Source organism: Labrus bergylta, chromosome 12, assembly GCF_963930695.1.
Source record: "Labrus bergylta chromosome 12, fLabBer1.1, whole genome shotgun sequence".
Lineage (NCBI taxonomy): Eukaryota > Metazoa > Chordata > Actinopteri > Labriformes > Labridae > Labrus > Labrus bergylta.
Genome location: NC_089206.1, coordinates 4,005,062 through 4,026,042, shown reverse-complemented (window position 1 = coordinate 4,026,042; position 20,981 = coordinate 4,005,062). Strand labels below are relative to the sequence as shown.

Below are 20,981 nucleotides of genomic sequence, written 5' to 3'. Positions count from 1 at the left end.
GTCCTCAAAAAACGTCTGATCAGAACGGTGCCTTTGGGTCATCAATCAGGGAGCAAGACACCCAGACAGACGTTCCTGTTCTCCTTCGTGGAGATGCTGCCCACATGCCAGTCAGCCAGAGGAATCCTCGGGCTTGTGGTCGAGACGACGGGGGGAAGGGGGAGCAGACTTGGCGGATCAGGAGGGTTTCAGGCTTGGAGCAGTACGCGCATTCCTCCATGTCTCTCTGTCTTCCTCTGCTGATGTCTCACTCTGTCCTTCTCCATCTCTCTCTCCCTCTTGATTTTCCCCCATCCATCTCCATTTCCTGTTCCTGAAGCCCCGATGGGGTTGTCAGACAGGATCGTGGATGTTTCCCTGATGTCCTGTCCTCAAATGCTGAACTCTTGTCTGCCTGGCCTGAGAATGCCCTCTGCTCATCTGCTCTGTCCACTTTAATATCTGATAATTATTCACATCCACAAAAGTTCTTTGAGTCACCACCTCCGCACTGATTTGCTTTTCTTGAGTAACGTGTTGGCTCTTCAGTCTTTGGATCAGTCGTCACTGTGACTGTTTCCCTTGAGTGTTACTACTTTCTAAACGCTGCCCGTTTTCCTGTCTTTGGATGCCTTCCTGGTCATCTTAAGAATGACTTGGGAAAGACATTTTTTGGATCCTCTCACCTGATAATTCTACAGATGCACCCTGAACAGTTTCTCAGGTTGCAGTAAATTCCAGTGTTCAATCCCTCGCTGCAACTTTACGGACAAGTTTTGCAGATTGGACATTTTTCTCACTTGGACAACCTCTCGGTCATTATTTTGGTTTTTTATCCAAAATGGTTTATCCAACAATTACGCCTCATTTAATTTGTCACAGCTGGATTACTGTTTAGCTTATGTTACATCAGCCACACTCTTACAAGCAGAGGAAGGAAGTCCACCTTGCAACAGCGGGTGTAAATTTGCTTACTTGATCTTGTTGCTGCTCAGAATTTTAAGCTTGTGCACCAGCTTTGTTTTTGCTACACCTGAAGTCCTCTGTCTCTGCTGGCATTGGCCTAAATTTGCTGAACTTTCCTAACTGCACAATCTTTGTTTCTGTACAAATGAACGTACAATGAGATCCCTCTTTTGGAGAATTAGAGATACAGAATCACCAATCTTTATGGTTACAAACTGGGATGTTTTAAACCACTTGTGGTTATGATGAAATGGATACTGCGACAAGCCTGATAAATAATAACTGAAATAAATTGCAGAAGATTGTGAACAAGAACTTATTTAGAAGATGTACTCAGCCCTTTGAGAGATAATAGAGGAGAATAATATCATTACCTCCTCTGTCGTCGTCTCTTGTACAGTAGTGTGTTTCTACAGTAGTAGAGGTGCAGCTAGAAGACAGATACGATCTCTGGTAATTAACTCTGAGTCATACTCTGATCTTATCCTGAATTTGGCCCACTAGTTATTTCTGTTGGCATGGTAAGTGAAGGGGAAAGGCTCACATACTGTACATGCAGACAGATGGAGAGAGAGAAAACACATCTCCTGAGGGAAGCAGCAGATACTGACAGATATCCAGAACACACTCAGTGAAAGGACAACACTGGTAAATAAAATACAGTAACCTGCTTTAAAGCTGCACTGGGAAACTCTGTAAACCTGCTACTGGATGTTTACTTTATTATTCAGAGCTGTTTGAGTCCAGCCGTACAAGTGCTGGTTTTCTCCTCATCAGTGTTGTAGCATTCGAAACCAAGACGGGTCTCGAGACCACCTTTTGAAGGTCTCGTCTCGGAATTAGAATAATTTTGACTCGGTCTCCTACTGGGCGGACTCCATATGATGTTGTCAAAAATACATTAAAGGGAAGTGCTGTGACCCTGGGCGGGTTTCCCTTTGTTACCATGGATACGGACATTGTCTTTACCATGTTATTTTTTAATTACATAGCGCTGGATTTCTTAAATCATGTATTTGTTAGATGATTTTCTATTAAGACTTTGTTTATGTTACATTGTTTTGATTCTACTTCTGGTTTGGATAGGTGGTACTCTCTGAAATATTTGATTGTAGCATTCTGAAGGCTTTCTATAAGCTTGGCATGAGTTGATCGTTGTGGTGTTCATTTTGTGGTGCTTCCGTAGCAGTCATTGAAATTAGCTGGTGTGTTTTTTTTTTTCTTAGTCACACCTGCAGAAATCAGTCAAATCCATGTCTGTAAAATATATTTATTTTTCATCTGTGTATCTGTTGGTGTCTTTGCAGGACTACCCCAGGAACAGACATCCAGGATGGAGCCGGGGGTCGGTGGCGTACCATGCTGGTGAGAATTCAAGTCCCCCTGTTCTAACTTTTGCTCAATTCCTGTATGTTTTGGTTGGTGTTTTCTTCTGGGCTTACTTATTTAAGTGAGTCTATTAATTTTACTTTACCTATTTAATGATCTTATCTATCTATCTTTTTATTCAAATCTTTTTCTAATCCTCAAAAGTCATTGAGGTCTTTTACAATAAATGCTGAGACACATTTAAAACAAAGCAAAGATGATTCCCAGTGAAAGCAGTTGCACACCATGGTGAAGTGGTTTCACATCATTGTCTTCATTTGTCCAAGAGAAATGAGAGAGTCAGTTTTGCAAATTTGTCCAAAATGTTTGAGCATAAAAACTAAAGGCAGATTTCCCAGATTCAGAGTAAACCTGTGGGACTTGAAGCTTCAGAGAGAAGAGCTAGTTTGGTAGGGTCCAATGGTCCAGTGGTGGTAACTAACTATCCAACTCCTCAAGAGTTAAAGCTAGGAGAATATTTAACTCATGAACTGCAATGATAGCATGAAGCATGCAGTCAGGGGCGACAGTTTAGCTCAGGGGTTAAAAGCGAATACCTATAAGGCTATAATCCACGGTGACCATGGGTTCACATCTGACCTCAGCCCTTTCCTGCATGTCATCCTCCATTTTCTCCTTTCAACGTTTTCTGTCTCTCCTCTGCCTTCCTATCAAATAAATGCCAATTGGCTCCAAAAGTAACTCTTGAGTTCGGCCTGCACATTTCTCGTTTATGACCCCTCAATCCAGTTTCCTGGACTGGTTTTGGGTGTGCAATGTGTGATCTTATCTTCATCTGCTTCATTTGTGTTGTGTTATGCAGATCTTGTGCAATGTGGGTAATGAAAATTTAACCATTTTAAGTGTTAGACTTCAACTTTGAAAGAAACATAGAAATCACAGGCACAAAGAATCAGACATTAAAAACATCAACAAAACATGCAATACATAAAGACTAGAGTGAGCCTACATCAAGAAATGGGAAACTGAGAATATATAAAACCATACATGAAAATATCTTTCAAACCAAAAATCAGTCATCAGGGTCATCCTAGGGTACAGTAGCTTGATGGCCGGAGCTATAAGATAATGTTTCAACCTGTTAGACTTTTCTTTTAGTAATCTGTATCTTCTCCCTGAGGGCAGGAACTCAAACCCACCAAACAGAGGATGTACTGTAGGGGACAGTGTAAGATCTGAAGCCTAAGCTGCAGCTCTGTTACTCAAGGTGAAAGACAGATCAGGTGATTTAAACACAATGATCTTACTTTTAAGTTTATGATACGTTTCAACCTATTTTTGTCTCCTATTGATAGATTACCAAAACCAGGTGATAAAGCCAAAAGGTAAGGACAGACTCCAGCATGGAGTTGTAGAAAAGCGTGATTAGTTTCCTGAACACACCAAACCAGTCGAGCTTACTGAGAAGACGTTACTGTGCTTTTCTTACAAACTGCTTCTGTGTTTTCACCGACTGTCAGCTTGTTGTCAGTTAACCCAGGTCCATATAACACTGAACCTGTTCAACAGTCTGTCCCTTCATTTCAGTTTGGATTGGTGGTTTTGACTTCCTTCTAAAATCTGAACACGTGTTCTTGGTTTTACTGAGATTTGAGTTATCACACCACTTATTAAAAATCCACCACTGGTCTATGAGCTGTGTCCTCCCCCTGTAACACCTCCCTCTGTGTTTGCATTTAGACATATATATGTGAATATACAGACTGTTGACGTATTCAACATTAAGCGTGTTACTGGAGTGTTCGATTCTAAAGTTTCTAAAATTTACTGGAGGGATGAACACAATTCGCCCCGACTATAATCTCTTAGGGCGCGGTCACACTGGTCATCTATACTGTGCCGTACTCGAGCACGATTGGCCCCCCGCTGCGGCGTGCCCAGGCTGGCCTGCGTGGCCCGCGGTCACACTGCACAGGACTTGTACATAACGTCGTAATACAACACATTCATGCTTTATGTTATCATGCTCGTGCATGAAGTGTGTCCAACTCTGGACTTTAGAGTTGAAGCGTGCTCGGGCACGGTACGTATGGTCCAGTGTGACTGCGCCCTTATTAAGTATATAAGTATAAGTATATAAGTGATGATGGCTGAGAGCACTGTCCAACTTATCAGTCCAAAATCAACTAGTGGTGATTGAGATCCGGGGACATCGGGTGGCTGTGAACGTCAGACTGTAGGGTGCGATTGGTACCATTTTCATACTCTTCAAACCGTCCTGTGGACTCTACATGCCACAAAACTTGGGCATTGTCGTCCTGGAGCGATCACTCCCATCAGGATGGAAATGTTTCACAACAGGATAAAGTGATCATCGTATTAAGTTGTTGAGATCCTTTCCCTTCAAAGGAACAAATTGACCCCAAACCATGCCAGCAAAACACCCTCAAGGTACAGCAAAGCTTTACCTTTAATTTGATTCCTGCTTTTATCAGCAATCGCAGCTCATTGGGCTCTCAAAACAGTTCTTGGAAAATGGAAACATATCTTACATTCCTACTTTCCAAGTTCTCAGAATAAAAGGTTGAGTGTTTATTTGCTTGGCAAGTTTGGAATTTCCCCTGAATGAAATAAATAAATCTGATCTACTTCCTTCCAGAGCATCTCTGCTGCTGCCTCTTAGATAGAAACATCACAGGGCACCGTCTCAGCAGGATGTTAAGGTGCCTGGCACAAACAGAGATCAAGGAGGATTGCCAAGAGATGAAACAGACTAGTGACAGCATCAGAAAGAGGAGAAGGATCGTATCTCCCTGGCTTCTTTCTCTCTCGTTTTTTTTTTGTGGGAATTTGCTTATCTCTTTAAGCGGTGAACCAAAAAAACACAAGACACAAAAACAGAGTTTAGATATCTTTATCTTCCGATGAATCCACCCACTCACAAGTTTGTTTGTGACGACAGGGCCTGTTCACATTATCCATACAGGCATCTACAAAAGCTCCCTGTGCAGGCCTCAGCCCCCTCCCCCCTCCTTGATATCAGCGCTAAGAGATTAGCTATCAAACGCTGCTCCATGATATGAGACAGGCGGCAGTGAGGTAGGTGGTTATTACATCGTTCAAGCTAACAGTAGGAAGTTTTATTTTGGTCTGGAGCGTCACATTGTTGAAACATTCACATCCCTTCAGGGTTTAGCTTTTAGGCTTTTTCTGCGATTGTTGCAGCCTCACAATGCCTCGAATTCACAGCAGTGTTTTGAAAAATCTGCAATGCAACTTGAGATGTTTTGAGAATTGTTTGTTTGTTTTGACGCTTTAAACAACAGCTGACACTGACTGGGAGAAAGGCTCCAATTAAAGTCATCCATTGGTTGAGCCAACTGATGGATTTACCAGTTAAGAAACCAAGAAAGTGAATGAAACTTTAGTAAATTACCTTGAAAAAAAACAATTTTTGCAATTCACTTCCACATTTCAATGCTATACAACTGTACATATGGAACCATTGATAGGAGACGAATGATTGAACAAACACTCTTTGAGATCAGCGCTGCCTTATATTTTAATGAGGCTGGTTGGTGGAAATTTTGGAAAAGAGCCTAGGATTTGTTAATTGCCTCAAAACGAGGCACCAGGAAGTGGCTAAGTGGACGGCTAACGGTTTTCAAATTGGATAAATAATCACATGAAGACCTTTTTGTACTGGGCTGCAGATCAAGGTCAGATGTGATACACAGTGAACCACACTCTGCAATGTTTACACAACCCTGCACACCTATGGGGATCAATACTTTGACTATCTAAAAAGAGTACAAGTTGATGCTTGTTGGGTGTAATGCACAAAAAATTTGCAGAGATTTGTTAAAAATCACAAGATTTGAAGAAAACTTTTGGGGATCGTAGGAATTTGTGTGACTCTGAATCTGCTGAATCACAAGACGGTAACTTCCTGGAGTGACTGATCTAAGCTGTTCTCACACGCTGAGACTTTTAAATGCGCTACAGATGTCGCCGTCTTTCGTTGGGTTTTTTTCCACGATAAAACATGTTTTGATTTTATTTTTAGATGAAGGTTTATGAACTCTCTTCTGCTGACCTTCGATTCTATCCAAACACATTTTTCTTGTTCACTCTGCACATTCCATTCATGTTTCCAGATGATGTTTTTACTTCTGATCGCCCCATAAACCAGATTCCTTTTATACTTAAGATACTTAGATAATAATAACAGTTGACGCTGTAAGTCCTGCCGGGCCCCGGTGGATGATTCCTCACTGCTGAGTGACGGACGGGGCCAGTCATTCACAGGGGCTCACCGTGCCAGTCCCAGAAGTCTTGCGCTGCGGTCCGCCTGGTTTTGGCCGCTGAGCGTCCGACACCACAGAAATGTGCACGCCCCAGCACAGTTCCCATTAATCTTATTTGTTAGAGACTAAAATGATGTATGTGGTTTTCCACGCTGAGCACATGAGGTCTGACTTCCGCATGCTTGGGTTAAGGTGTCGGCTCTGATCCAGCTACTTGAAAATCAACAGTCGTGGGCCTCTTCTTCACGTCTCCCCCCTCAATCCTTCACGCAGATTTTTCACCCCGAGCAGCTCAGGAACCTCAAGAATTTCATGCAGCAATCTTTGGCATCGAGACAGAAAATGAATGTATACACAGTATTATATACCTTGGGTCAGATAACCACAGCAGAAATTGCTTAAAGAAGGACTGACCTCAGCTGTGCTACCTCGGTTTTTTGGTGCTCAGTGACTGAGCCAAGACTGCTGGCTTTTGTGTCACTTTGTGGGTCTGTTTATGAACTTTTATGGTCAATCTTTGTGTTCGACCTCGGTATCTTAACAGGGAGGAAAGTCTGCCAGGATCTTCTTGGCAGGTATAAGCTTCATATAGACTGCTGATCTCATTGTTATAGTTTTTATTAAGCTGTTCTCCAGTGCACTCTAGGTGTTGGTAAGGTTTTTTGTTCATTAGCTTCAAAGAAAACAGTGGCTGTAGATTTGGATTTCACAGCCTGGAGGCAAAGACATAAATTACATAATAGTCCAATGCAACAACATTTTCTTATGTCTACTACATATGCACATTGAGCTCTGTGTCTATCACCCTGATTTATGGTGCGTTATATTGGGCACCATGATGACCTGGATCACATGTTGTGTGTGTTATAAACTTTAAGACGTTTTAAGACAGATTTATTCCAGTTATATACATAGACGGCTGCCAACCGTATCGCTGCTCCTTTGTATAGCTTGTATAGTTTGAGAGTTCTTTGGCCCGGCGCTGGTGTTACCGCGAGTGTTTGTGTTGGGAGGCATCCCAGTGCGACCTCCATCCTGTGTGTTGGCTCGGCCCTGGCTCCGCAAGTTAATGGGCCATGGGGCACTGGCGGGGCCCCGCTAGGCCCCTGTGGGTCCTATCAGGTGCAACCAGCCATCCAACCAGTGAGTGTTCCTCAGCAAGCATCATTAACCCTGTCACCCCTCCAATCCCCCCTCCCCCCCCCCCCCATCAGTGACTCACACGTGCAGTGACTCAACACCCGCACCATCCATCGACCCGAGATAATAGACCTCAGTCTAAATTCTGGTTATCAGTGACAGGGTCTAATCTGATCCCAGCTCAGGTTCTTCAAAAACATATTCAACACACACAACATGTTGTGTTGGGGGATTAGATTACCGTCTTACCTAATGGGACAAAAATGGATGACGAAAGAGATTCTGATAAGAGAATTTAATTTGATTTGAGCGTTGATGTGCCCGATGACGACTGGAAGAGAATATTTTCATCACTGATCAAACTGCACATTATTGTTTAATTTATTCACTTGGTCTGCCCTTTGATGCGACTCTACCCAACTTTGTCCTCCATTTGTTTACTTACTCTCCTCAGATATCCTTTGAGTTTAGATCAGTGGTTCTCAACTGGTGGGTCGGGACCCAGTATGGGGTCGTGGAGCCATTATCAGTGGGTCGGGAATGTGTGCCTGGAAAAAAAACTTGTATCAAAAAGTCTGTGAAGCGCTTTTTAAACGTGTTTGTTTAGTTCAGTTTCTTGCTTCAGTGACATGTTTTGTCACGACTGAGATCCGAACGGCACAATTTTTCAGTATTGGTTGAATATTCTCAAAAAACAAATCGATGTAGAGGATCGTAACCTTAGCAACCGCTCTTAATAACCTCAGAGTTGTCACCGTGGCTTAATCGCTCCTCACACTGGATCCTTCTGTGGCAGGTTGAAAAAAAGATTGTTTTAGATTTATAGAAACTCACATGGCAGCTGCTTAATGGAATTTATAGTAAATTCTTGGAAACACGTGCTTACTCACACGTGTGTGAAATCATGGAAGGAGTATAAATATTTAGTTTTAATTTCCTTGTTTTAGGAGTCTGTGAAGTCATTGTTCCCTGGGCAGGGAAGCCCGGTCTTTTCCAGACAAACTCTCATGTTACCAGAAAGCCTGTTTTCTTCTTCCCAGCTGGTCTCAGAGCTCAGTCAGGTTCTCGTAGCCATGGAGCCGTCCCTCTTCCTGCTGCGGGCCCGGATCCAAACCCCAAACTAAAGCTCCACTTTTCAGCTTCCTATTGCCGCCTCGTCCCTCTAAGACCCAGCACCTGGTGGCGGTCACAGTAGCCGCCATTGTTAGCTTTGCTGATGGCGGCCTCACTTTATGATCTTGACTTTTGCATTAACACCATCACCAGACCTCTGCGCCACACACTCGCCAGCAGCACAGCCAAACCTCGGTCAACACTTCCATGCTAATTTTAAACTCTGCAGTCTCCAAAACAAATTAGAACTTTTTTCCGCCACAGCTTTGCTCCAAGTCTTGTCTGCTTCCTGAATCCCGTTTTCCAGTGTTATAACAACAGGAGCACATTTGGGAAAAAGCAACAAAAACACTTCATTCATGTTAGAGCTTGAACACAGATACATTTACACGTCTACTAAAGGTAGTTCTAATGTGCTTACTGCGCTGGACGTTTGCTAACTCTCTGCCAAAGAAAATACTAATAAAGTCATGCTTAACAATTTATTAAGTTAATCTGTTCAGTGTCCTTGTCATGCATTAAACACATTAAACTGAGCCTCTGCTGCGTCTATGGTCACCTTCTTAAACAAAAAAACTAAAAACCTTCTGGTTTTTTGTTTCCCCCAACTTATCTGAGGAGCAGTAATAATTGTTTCCAAGCCCTCGCCCTTAAATGAGCCCTTAAATGTTCCCTTATTGTTGCTGTAAAGACTGAAATAAACACAGCGGCTAAACTAAACTGAAAGATGACACATTTTTAGAGCAATAAGAAATGCTCTCCTTGTGCAAACGGCAACAACATCAAAAATCTAGCTTCACGTTGTACTTCAGGACTATGCATGCACTAAATATATTGCTGAATGCAGGAAAGTTTTGCAGACATAAAGCTTCAATGAGTCCGTTGACCTTGTTTGCAAATCCAGATATCCTGTTAACATTGTCAAACGTCTCTTTTTTTTAATGGGAGTCTATGGAAAAACTTTAAACAGAAGCTGAATAGAAGCGTCCTCTTGAGATTACAATATGAAATAGAAGAACATATACTTTATTAATTTACATTTTTACATGTTGTCGTTGAACATGCTACACACATGATCCTGTAAACATGCACTAATGAAGAGATGTCAGAATGATGGGGGCACTGGTGGGGGGTTCAGTACTCAAGGGGCACCACAGCAGTGCTCAGGCATCTCTTCAGCTACCAGACCAATTTCCAGCACCGGGACTTGAACCAGCGACCCTCCTGTTCCCAACCAAAACCCCTACAGACTGAGCTACTGCCGGTAGTGTAATATGCCAGCGTTATGTATGACATAATGTACCACATGCATTGGACAGCAACATTGCTTTCTCAGAAATATAACGACAGACCTTTATCGTCCCTGCATCTTCTCGAGAGTATAGAAATCCCTGATCTCTATGTCTCCCCGTTTCACGGACTTTTACAGATTCTGTGGGATAGTAGTCAAATTCTTCTTTGAGAACTGCTGACTGCTGGTGTGTCGAGAAGATGTAACACCCACATCCTGCCCCTGCCAGCCCAAATATTTACACCAACGTCCCATCACATGTTTCCACAGCCCTCGGCTGAATGTACTTTTTTTAGGCTAATGATTAGTCTAATCTCTACGGAGATATGAAACAGATCGAAAAGCCTCAAATCCTCACATTGTCCCATAAATGGATCAAATGTTCTTTTTTGACTCCATCCAAATTCCTCTCTATCTTTGAACTACCAATTGTTCCATCGCTAATTTCATTAAGTATCAAGAATACTGAAGAAATAACACTTGTAAACACAAAACAAGGATTTTATTTTCTCTTTAAAATCACATGTTGTTATGGCGGACAGCCTTTACAGACGCATCTTTTCAGAGGATGGGAAAGTAACGAGGGTGTGCTTTAAGGATATTAACAGATTTTACACTTTGATTTCGTGCACAATTGTTCGTCATCAGATAAAAACATCAGTGTAAAAAAAAAAAACGAACAAATTTGACAATAACTGCGGTTACTGCAGCGAACGTCCCTCCTGCCCTCGAGGCTTCTCTTACGGCTTCTGTCCCCCGAGATCCCGCCTCCATCCTCATGCCCAAACCTGGACTTCCACACCCCTGAGCTCACCTCCACTTCCCGTCCTTTTCACTCTCCAAAGCCTTTCTCTTCTATTTTTAGTGACTCTGTGCCGGCGTGGCTCCACTGTTTGCAGAGTGTGTGGTGTTGTGACAAGGGCCCGCATGGGAGCCGTAATGATACAGTGTCTCCATCTCCCTCCCGGTGCTCAGATACAGATTGTTTAAACAGTATCCTGAGCCGGGGACGGGTCCCATGACAACTCCATAAATATTTACCAGCAGCAGCCACGCCGCTTCGCTTGACGAGAGCTCGTCTGCAGGCTACCTCTGCAATGTTGATTCCCCCCCACACCCCACCCTCTTTTTTTTTTTTCTATTGTTGTCTCTCGCAACTGTAGTATGTGTTGTTTTGATGATTTCCTTTGGTTGTTGTTGTGTTGTTGTAAGTGTGTTTTTTACTAGCGCTGCGTTCGCCCTTTACACATCATCATCTGCCTGGAATGTCAGGATGTCCTGAGTGTTAGCACTGCGTCGTAGCGCACACCCGTAGCTGCATGCTTTGGTAAACACATTTAAAGACATGATGGAGTGCATGACTGGTCAACCACGTTTAGCAACAGAAGCCGCAAAAAAAAAAAAAGTGTAAAATGCGTATCCTGAAGTTTTTTCAGGACTTTTCAAATCCTGAAGCTTGCAGAAATTAAAAGATACTGAAATCTGACTTTTAAACATTTAAAACATTTTCCTCTCCCATCCTGTGTGCACTAACATAAATTGCAAAAAAGCTAGTTTAGAAGAGGAAATTGGATTGTTGTGCTGAAGAGCTGAAGGTGTCTAATCCACCTCTGACCTGTAGCAAAACCTACTGCCAGCTAGATTCAGTCTGATATATAGAAAGATGCCAAACGTAAGCTTATAAGAGATCTTTCAGTATTAACCTTTATGTTATCTGATATGCAAACTACAACAAATGTCTCTCTCTCTCTCTCTCTCTCTCTCCTCTCTCACAGATGACGGTAAGATCTTCCACGGCAGCGGGGTCGGGGACGCCTTTGGCCCCCGATGCTTTAAAGGGGACATCATGGGCTGCGGCATCATGTTCCCACGGGACTACATCCTGGACGGAGAAGGTGAGGGGGGGCCGAGGCTTTCAGGTGCCACAGTTACCCTGATGTCACTCACTTAATGCAGTTGGTGTGTCAGTGGGAGGTTTCGCTTCTTGTGGTTTAGCAGAGGCAACATTCGGTCTTAACTGAGTACTTTGTGTTCTGTGTGGGAATGAAGTTGGATTCAAGCGATGATTCCCCTGCAGAGAAACTCCCCTCTCCTTCCAAGTCTCTACAGGACAAACATGAGCTTTCCTGCTCTCAGGTGGTTTACATTTATAAAGCTGTGAACTATTTGAGAGTGCTGTAGTATTCTAGTTTACAGTCAGAATATTACAGTATTGTTTTAGGGGCTCACTAACAACTCTAAACATCTCAGGTTGTAGCATTAATCAACATGTTTTTGCCGTCTCACTCTGTGTGCACTCTTGTTTCCTGTCCCGGTGTTTAATCAGTGAGCACAACCTGCAGCCCAGCGGTCTGCTCTAACACGCTGTGTGCCCGGTTTGTCCTCAGGTGACATGGAGGACTGGCTGGAGATCCGACAAGGCCGCGCAGGCGTCCAGAACGTTCTGTACCTCAACGACGACAACGACGAGGATGAAGAGGAGGGGGAAGAGGAAAATGGAGAAGAAGCAGATCAGGGACAGGGGGGCAAGAAGGTCACGGTGAGGAACTCTCATCAACACACACACACAGCTGGGGTAATCATCACAACATGTGTGTGAATGTGACATGTTTTAGATCCATTACACTCAAGACAAATGTCTAACTACTTACCGTACTCTTTCATGTTCATTTATTAACTATTGAACAACTCAGTGTTGATATGCATGCTGCTCATGCAGACCAGCATGTTATGCACACTTACGTTTACAGGTTAGTGCTGCACAATTAATCAAAATTAATCACGATGCAGATTTTAGCTTTCCAACGATCGACTGCGATCATTTGTGTTTAACTGCGTGCTCCAGCTGTAGAAAACTCTGTGTGGTTGTTTATTGAAAACATATATTTTTTAAATACATCACCCTCGTTAAAGGAAGTTTGGTTCTGTATCATGTTCATTATGTAGGTCTGTTTTCTCTTACCTTAAACGCACTGTATGTAAAATCCACCGTCAGGGGGCTCTCAATCAAAACAATAACAAAAGATGACGTCGAGGCTGGCGGGGAATCATGGGAGTGATTCTCTGCTACTCCCCCCCCCCAGCCCCTAAGGTGAAAATGAACTCTGTGTTGACCCTGGTAAAGACGAACGGGTGAAACCGACCTGAGAAGGACAATATGTTTACTGACAATGTATCTGAGTTTACGTTGTGACGTTTTTATCACAGCAGCACATACAGCAACAGCACCCCCTCCCCCCCCCCCCCTATAATCACATTTAAAACCCAGCAGTGGGTTTTCGCCGTCATAAACTTGACATTTGAAAATGCCTTCAATAATCAATTGGATATAGACTGTATTGGCAGTTAATTTTCATTGGCTTGACTACTTGATTACTCGCGGCTCTAATTCAAAGCATGAAGCCCCTCGTGAAGCCCCTCAGCCACACATGGACATCTCTGAATCTGTTTCCCCATGACACTGTGCAGAGTTTCCTAAGCACAAATAATCAAAGTCAATGTCTGGAAAAACATCTTCTTCACAGATGAACCAAATGAATCCAGCCGATCAGAAGCTGCTTGTGTTTATTCATGTAACTCGAAACTGTTGACTGAGTGCAACTTGCAGTTACAAATCTGGTTGTAAAATTAGCTTTTTGTCTTCCTTTCTGGTGAAGAGACGTTTGAAAGACGGCTGTGGCGGCTGTTTAAAAGACAAAGAAATCACATTTTTGTGATCGAATTGGCAGCACTAGAAACAACGACTTTGTGTAGACAGGATGTCACCCACCACTGCAGAACGGTGTTGTCATGGAAACGTGTTCTTTTTAGCATCCACTTGATGATTGTAGCTGCAGTTCTCCGTCATCATTTCCATCGCCCTTTAAATACTGAAATCAACAAGTTAACTACAAATGGTGTTTCTGACCCGCTGATGTTATAACCGTGCTGTAGCCGGTTAAATAATTGGTTAAAAAGAGGTCGTGGACCCGCCAACCCAAATCCTCCCCTTTTCCACCAAATTTAAACGTTGAAATCGAGTTAGTGCTCGTTTTGCTGCCTCATCAGGGGATGGCGTGTGTGCCCCTCTTGAAATCTTACTGGCCATCCCAAAATCCTTGACTATTATTGGCTATTTTCCTTGCCAGTGTTGAAATCAGAGTCAATTTTTTAAATACTTAAAATCTTGACTTTGGATATGGTAAATGGTAAATGGACTTGAGCTTGTATATTTATTTTCTCGTCTTCTGACTACTCAAAGCACTTTTACGCTGCCTACACATTCACACACTGATGGTAAAGAGTCCATCAGAAGTTACTAATCCCATTCACACACCGCCAACAAAGCAGAGGGAGCAATTCGGGGTTAAGTATCTTGCCCAAGGACACATCGGACATGTAGCTGTAGGAGCTGGGGATCGAACCCTCGACCTTCCGATTGACTCTACCAACTGAGCCACAGCCGCCACCCAATCCACATTATTTTTCAGTACTAAGAATGAAGCTGAGAGGATACGTTTCCTTTATCTTGTTACTTAAAAGTCGATGTGATTAGTGCAGACAGAAGGGCTAACTCAATGCTCTTTAGGCCACCCCTTCATAAGTCAGAGCCCCAGTTGGGTCACCCCAGTCCAAAAAGTCTGGACACGCCCCTGCTCAGCAAACGAGGGAATCATTACTTCATGTGGTCGAGAGTACGTATGTTGTTGTTTTTTTTATTCCATAAGATCCTTCAATAACGTTTTAAAGTGTTTCACACCAATTTACAGTAATCCATTCGGTTCAAATATGACCTTATTTTATACCCAGAATCCCTCAGGGCCCAAATCAAAGTGTATTAGTGTGTCAGCAGGTTTTTTTTCCATTCCTAATAGACTCTTGCTGAAACATGTTGGCGTTCTCAAATATCCAGATTTTTGAATTATTATTTCTATAGCAGGAATTACTCAACAGTCTCCCAGAATAGAGACGGCTTTCAAGAAGAATTCACTTAAATTATTATTATTGTTTTCCTCTTTTGGAGATCTGTTAGCTACAAACTTACACATATTATATGTTTTAATTGAAACTTTATCAATCCGGGCAGTAACTTCACACTCTGATCATCAAACCGCTGAATGTTCTGTTGTTTGTTTGTGATCTTTTTTAATTACTGCGGCGGTTCACTTTGTCCTGACTCGTAGCCGCTGGAATAATTTGCCCACAATGTTGTGCAACGGAGGGGGTGGCCGGAGGGTCACCGAGCGGGTACGAGCACACGCAACATTGAAACCCAAGTGGGTGAGAACAGAACAGGCCGAAGTCATAATCCTGCGATTTGTCAATATTTACTCAGCAGGACAAATTAGCCTGAATGCATCGCTGCTCGACTTCACCGAGGTCTCTGTGGGCACGGCTGCACGTGTTGGGGGGGTCACACTCGCCCTTCATCTGTAATTGAATAGCGGTTAAGCCTTTCTTTTTTTTTTCTCGAGTGGGTGGTACGGTAAATGTTTGATTTGTGACTCAGCCTGATTTATCGGAGGCACACACTCCTCGGTGCTTCACTTGTTGTTTTGAGTGTGTCTGTGTTTGCTCTCAGACTTGGAGAGAAGCCCTGGTATTAACATTGAAAAGCCTGTTGATGTTCGTCTGAGGACAGGCTGGATAACATCTGATCACTCGCTGGTTTAGTAGAGACATGTACTGTAAACATTGAGTGTTTTCCCCCCGTAAGAAGGCAGACGGTACTCGATCACCTGTTGCTTTTACAATATTTCCTAACTACAACAATTCCTGTTTCTCCTTCTCATAAATGAAGTTCCTATAAGTCTTTAGTTTAAAGACTTTTCTTCTAATTGTTCCTGTGCTCCATCAGGTGGGGTCATTAACTGTATGATTATATGGACAGCACTTCTCCATCTCCTTCCGTCGTACAAAAGTGAGGTCAAAATCTCCCACAGTGAATGGCACTGACATATTGACCCGCTGACATAATTTGGAGCCAAGAAGGGAGCCGGCTGGCTTTTTTAACCCTGGAATGGACGGCACTTCTGCTAACTCTTGTGTTAGTGTTTATGTTTCCTCTCACCTGATCCTCCTCTACTCTGCTAATTCAGTTCAGACCGCTGCATGGAGCCTCACTTGTAACCACGGCTGTCAATCATGACATGACATCCTCTCTTTTTTGCATCAGATATCGCATTTAAAAAAAACTATCTAATGAATTTAAATGAACACATGGACAAACATCATCTTGATAAAAATCTGTCACAACAGAATCTGGGTTTGACAAAAATGTATTTGACGTGTATTTTAACTTTATAGTTTGACACATTTGTTTTATTTTTTATTTATTTATTAGCACACATCAAAATAGGATTAACAAAAACATAAAAGGTGTGTCAGGAGAGGTCAAGAAGCCAACAGGCCTCATCTCTTAAGAGATAAATAAATCAACTAAGCAAATCGAATTACACAATTTCAAAACAAAATTAAATATAAACACATATACAGTAACCTATACACGTATTCATACACACACACTTAGACACATACATACAATAGAAAGACTGAGAATGTTAACCCTCTATCAGCTAAATGAAACAGGCATTAATCTATTAAAAAGGGAGTGAATGAGTTAGTTGATGGAAAAAAAAAAAAGATATATATTTTATATGTGCAAAAGTTTGACCTCATGGATTATGTGACATGACACATGACACATCAGTCAACATGGAGGAGGCGGGGTTTATGACCTACACTGCAGCCAGTCAGCAGGGGGGAGCTTTTAATCTTTTGGCTTCAATCCTGGGCAGCTGTTGCGCCGTCCACCTTAACATAGAGTCTTTGGGTAACGCCTTAAACTCACTGTCGCCCCCCTCTGGTTCTGCAGGTGTTCTTCACCAGGAACGGGAAGCTGATGGGACGCAGAGAGATGGCTGTTCCTCCGGGTGGCCTCTACCCGACCGTGGGGATGCTGAGCAGCGGAGAGAAGGTCAAGGTGGACCTGCACCCGCTCAGTGGATGATCTCGGAGCGCCGAGCGGACCCGTGACGCCCTGCAAAACAGCTGGCTGCTCTGTAGAGCTCTGCCCACGGTAGCCTAGCATGCTGCTAACACTCGCCACTCAGTTCAGCCGCACACATGCACGTCTTCCTCCGACACTGCCTCGGCTTTAATTTATAAGACTTTAACAGAAACACAAGCGGATCAGAGCGTCCTCCTGGCCGCAATGTAGCAGAGAAAAAAAGGATCCCTGCAGAGCGTCGGTTGCAGAAGGTTGTCTTGCAGATGCTACTTAAAGATTTAAAAAAAAAAAAAAAAAAACTTCTGGAGGATATTTAACGGTTAATTCTATGCAATGTGCACCGCTCTCATCCTCACTCCTAACCTCCCTGTGCATGCACTCTGAGCTGTTTAATCCCTCTCATGAGGTCTGGCACACTTTTGTTTATTTCATTTGTCACCACCCCAAGCAAAGCAGAGCGAGGCCAGGAGTTGTGCCGAGTCAGAGCTCGCTGGTGGTTTTTTGTTTCAGGGAATACACCCTCTCTCTCTCTCTCTCTCTCTCTCTCTCTCTCTCTCTCTCTCTCTCTCTCTCTCTCTCTCTCTCTCTGGGTGAGGCTGCCCTCCTGTGAGCGATCAGGGACCTGCTGTTGCCCCACCTCTCTCGCTGCTCTCCTGGAGTTCGCTGGAAGTGAACAGTGGGTCTGTTTTGTTTTTTCATAAAGGCATCCAGGCTCCAGTTTACTAAAGAGGATTCTTAACCTCTCGTGTATAAAATGCTATCACTGAGAAGAATCAAACGGTGAACAGATTCCTGAGTGTTTTATAGTTTCCTGTTGGAGCCAGACTATAGATAAAAAACGCTTCAGGTATATTTTCTACAATCAAACAAAATAAACGTTCAAATGTATCTTGTTGGTCTAAAAGTTCAGGGAATGTGTTTTGTTTTTGCACTTTGAGAACTCGAGTGTCATGTGAAAGTGAGAGATAAACACATCAGATATATGTAGTATGCAGTCCAATAGAACCTCTACATCATGAGCCATTCAAAACAACCACAGATTTCAATATAAACCGGTAGAAGTAACACTTAACAGTGCAAACCTCACACAGAAGGATCGGTCGCAGAGACATTGATTTGGGTTGCGTTATACCACACATCAGTTTTACTGTTTAAATATTTTTGTTCTTCTTTAATGTCAAAGTTTTACACCCTGTGCATATCCCCCTCCTGGATATGAAGGATCATCTCCCATCCTAGTTTTCCTTTCTCCTCCAAAAAAAACTATATTTTGCAGGTAGTTTAAAAGATTCTTAAAAGCCACAAGACTTGAAAAAAACTGAAATTAATATTCTGCTTTTATAATCAGAGGATGGTTTCCTCTCTGTGATGCCATATGTAATGTTGAAGTAACTGCTGGATGTTTTGTTTCTTTGATGATGTTCGGTTACAGTGTGAGATGCATGTTTAAAAAATATATAACTTCATTGATGAGTGTCTGCAGCGTCATCAGGGGTCTGTATCACAAAGACACATTAGTTTGTTCTTAGAGCGCACTCACACTCGGCCCAGTTTGTCCGGTACCGTGCTTAGCCTCCTCATTCCCCCCGCTGGCCTGCACTCACACTGCTCCAGGACTAACCGGGCCTCAGCACGGTTACCTCTTGTACATAAAATCTTAATACAACACATGCCATGGCTTTACGGTACGTGATCATTTAGTGCTAAATGCTCAGTTTACAAGACAGACGGTTTCCAAAAAAATAAAAAAGGGACACGAGGTTGAGTCAGCATCCGAGAACAACACAGAGAACATGACAGAAACTTTACTGACTTTGTGGCTTATTTTTAAGTCATTTTAGTCGGATACAGTCAGAACATTTCTCGATAAAGGAAGGCGGGGATCGATTACACTTTGTTTCCACGTTGTGTACCTGTGTTTGTGCATGAGCTGTACCTCTTCCATCAGTGCCAGGACCAAAGAAGTGTACTGTGCTTGAGCCTGGATCTGAGCACTCACACTAGTTATTAAACTAACTGGACTTTGAGGGTGAAGCGTGCAGAGGCATGGTACAGATTGCTTAGTGTGAGTGTGCCCTAAGTCCTTCTACTGGCTTGCCTCGGCCTGACACCTGGCCAATCAGATCACTGGGAATAAGAGCATCATTTAGGACTTAAATGACAGAAAAATGGTTGAGGAGTACGCTGGTTATAGAGATTGGAATACTGGTCATTTTAACCGCTTTTCATACTTTCCTTCAGATATTTTTTTAAGCCAAACAATCATACGTTAGAGAGGAAAATAATCAGCAGATTAATTCATAATAAAATGTTAAATGACTGAAGTCGTGTATCTGATCTCAGTGAAACCCGGGGATCCAAACAGAACCAGACTAGTCTTTGTGATACAGTCTCCAGGAGCTCAAGCAATCTGCAGATGAATGAGAAATACTGTTTGTGTTATTGTGTCAGTGGGAGCTGGTTTCCACACAATATATTCTCTGAGTGATGATTTAGTTTCCTTTCTGTTTAAAGGGAGTGTCATCAATGTTATTAATTAAGCTGTTATCATCGTATCGGTTAGTTAACCTCCTACATTTGTATTTAAAAACATCCGCAGCCCTGATACATGAAGTCAACTGTACACATTCCTCTGAACGTTCATATCAGCAGGTTTCTGTCGGACCATCGTTCACACACGAGGATCAAAGCATTCATGGTCGAAGAACAGGCTTAAAAAAACGACACAGGGTTAACTCTTAAATCACATATCTGCTGGAGACTGAATGTTCCTTTAAAGCTGTCGTCTTGCATTTTATTTAGGAGCCATTAATAATAACGCTGTTAGCCGGTCTACAGGACGTGTCAAATACGTTAATCAGTGTCGTTTATTTTCTTCTCCTGCAGGGCCGGGCCGAGGCTTAAACACAGGTCATTACAGCCTGACGTAAAAAAAACAAAAAACTTAAAAGCTAGACAGAGCAAAGACGTTAACGAGACACTGATGTGGGCGTTTGAGCCACGTCGAAGTTCAGGGTATTAAAGTCACTTATGTTCAAGGTAACTCAGACATTTACAAACGTTTCAGTTTACAAAAGAAAATAAGTTTTAACCTCATTAGAGCTAAATGTGGGTTAACTTTATTTTGTAGCATCTCTGAATTGACTCCTGTAATATTTTGCTCACCTCGTTGACTTGCACTATAATGGCCTTGTTCAGTCCATGTATGACCATCAATAAAAAGTCCAAGTAATGTAACAGAGTGGTGGATTCTTTTATTTCACATGGTCAGTTATTGTTGTTGCTCTGTTCTGTCTCTAACCCAACACAGTCTCAGCAGTCGGATGTCCAACGTGAGTCTGGTCCTGCTCGAGGTTTCGGCCTCTTCAGGTAAAAGTTTTTCCTCTCCACTCTAACTTTGCGAAAAGATGCTTTGTGCTCACAATGGATGAATGTTGAGTCTTTATAGATAACAAAGAGTAAGGTCTTTAACCTGCTGTTTTCACATCACTTATTACCCTCCTTTTCAACAAGTTTAAATACATCTGTGTCTTGCCAAAAATCCACTCTGATCCTGTATTTGATCATGTCTATAAACCCCTCTATTTCAGCCCTGCTCAGAACAGGCTGTTTCTGTGTCTGTAGCTTTAAATATGTAAATGAGCTGTGTCTGACCACGCCCCCCTCTCTGGAAGGGCTTGAGTGGCTCGGGCTTTCTCGCTCCATGTCCTATTGTTTACGGTGAGAAGGTAGACTCAGAGGGCAGAACAAACACCAGCTGTGGGAGTGTCACCCACCTGGGGAAGCTACTGCCCTTTGTGATGTCATTAAGGGAAAATCTCCAAACGGCCTGTTTGAGCACACATTTTCTGACAAGTGGAGCAGGCAG

General features: G+C 42.8%; 1 protein-coding gene across 1 annotated transcript in view; it reads left to right on the top strand.

Annotated features, from left to right (window-relative positions):
• Nucleotides 1–20,350, top strand: part of spryd3 (SPRY domain containing 3) — a 58,298-nt gene extending 37,948 nt beyond the window's left edge. The window contains exons 8-11 of the mRNA XM_020654904.3: nucleotides 2,253–2,310; nucleotides 11,901–12,020; nucleotides 12,513–12,664; nucleotides 16,979–20,350. Of these exons, the coding sequence (XP_020510560.2) occupies nucleotides 2,253–2,310; nucleotides 11,901–12,020; nucleotides 12,513–12,664; nucleotides 16,979–17,113 (465 nt within the window). The 3' untranslated portion in view covers nucleotides 17,114–20,350. The remainder of the gene's footprint in view (nucleotides 1–2,252; nucleotides 2,311–11,900; nucleotides 12,021–12,512; nucleotides 12,665–16,978) is intronic.
• The last annotated feature ends 631 nt before the right edge of the window (nucleotides 20,351–20,981 follow it).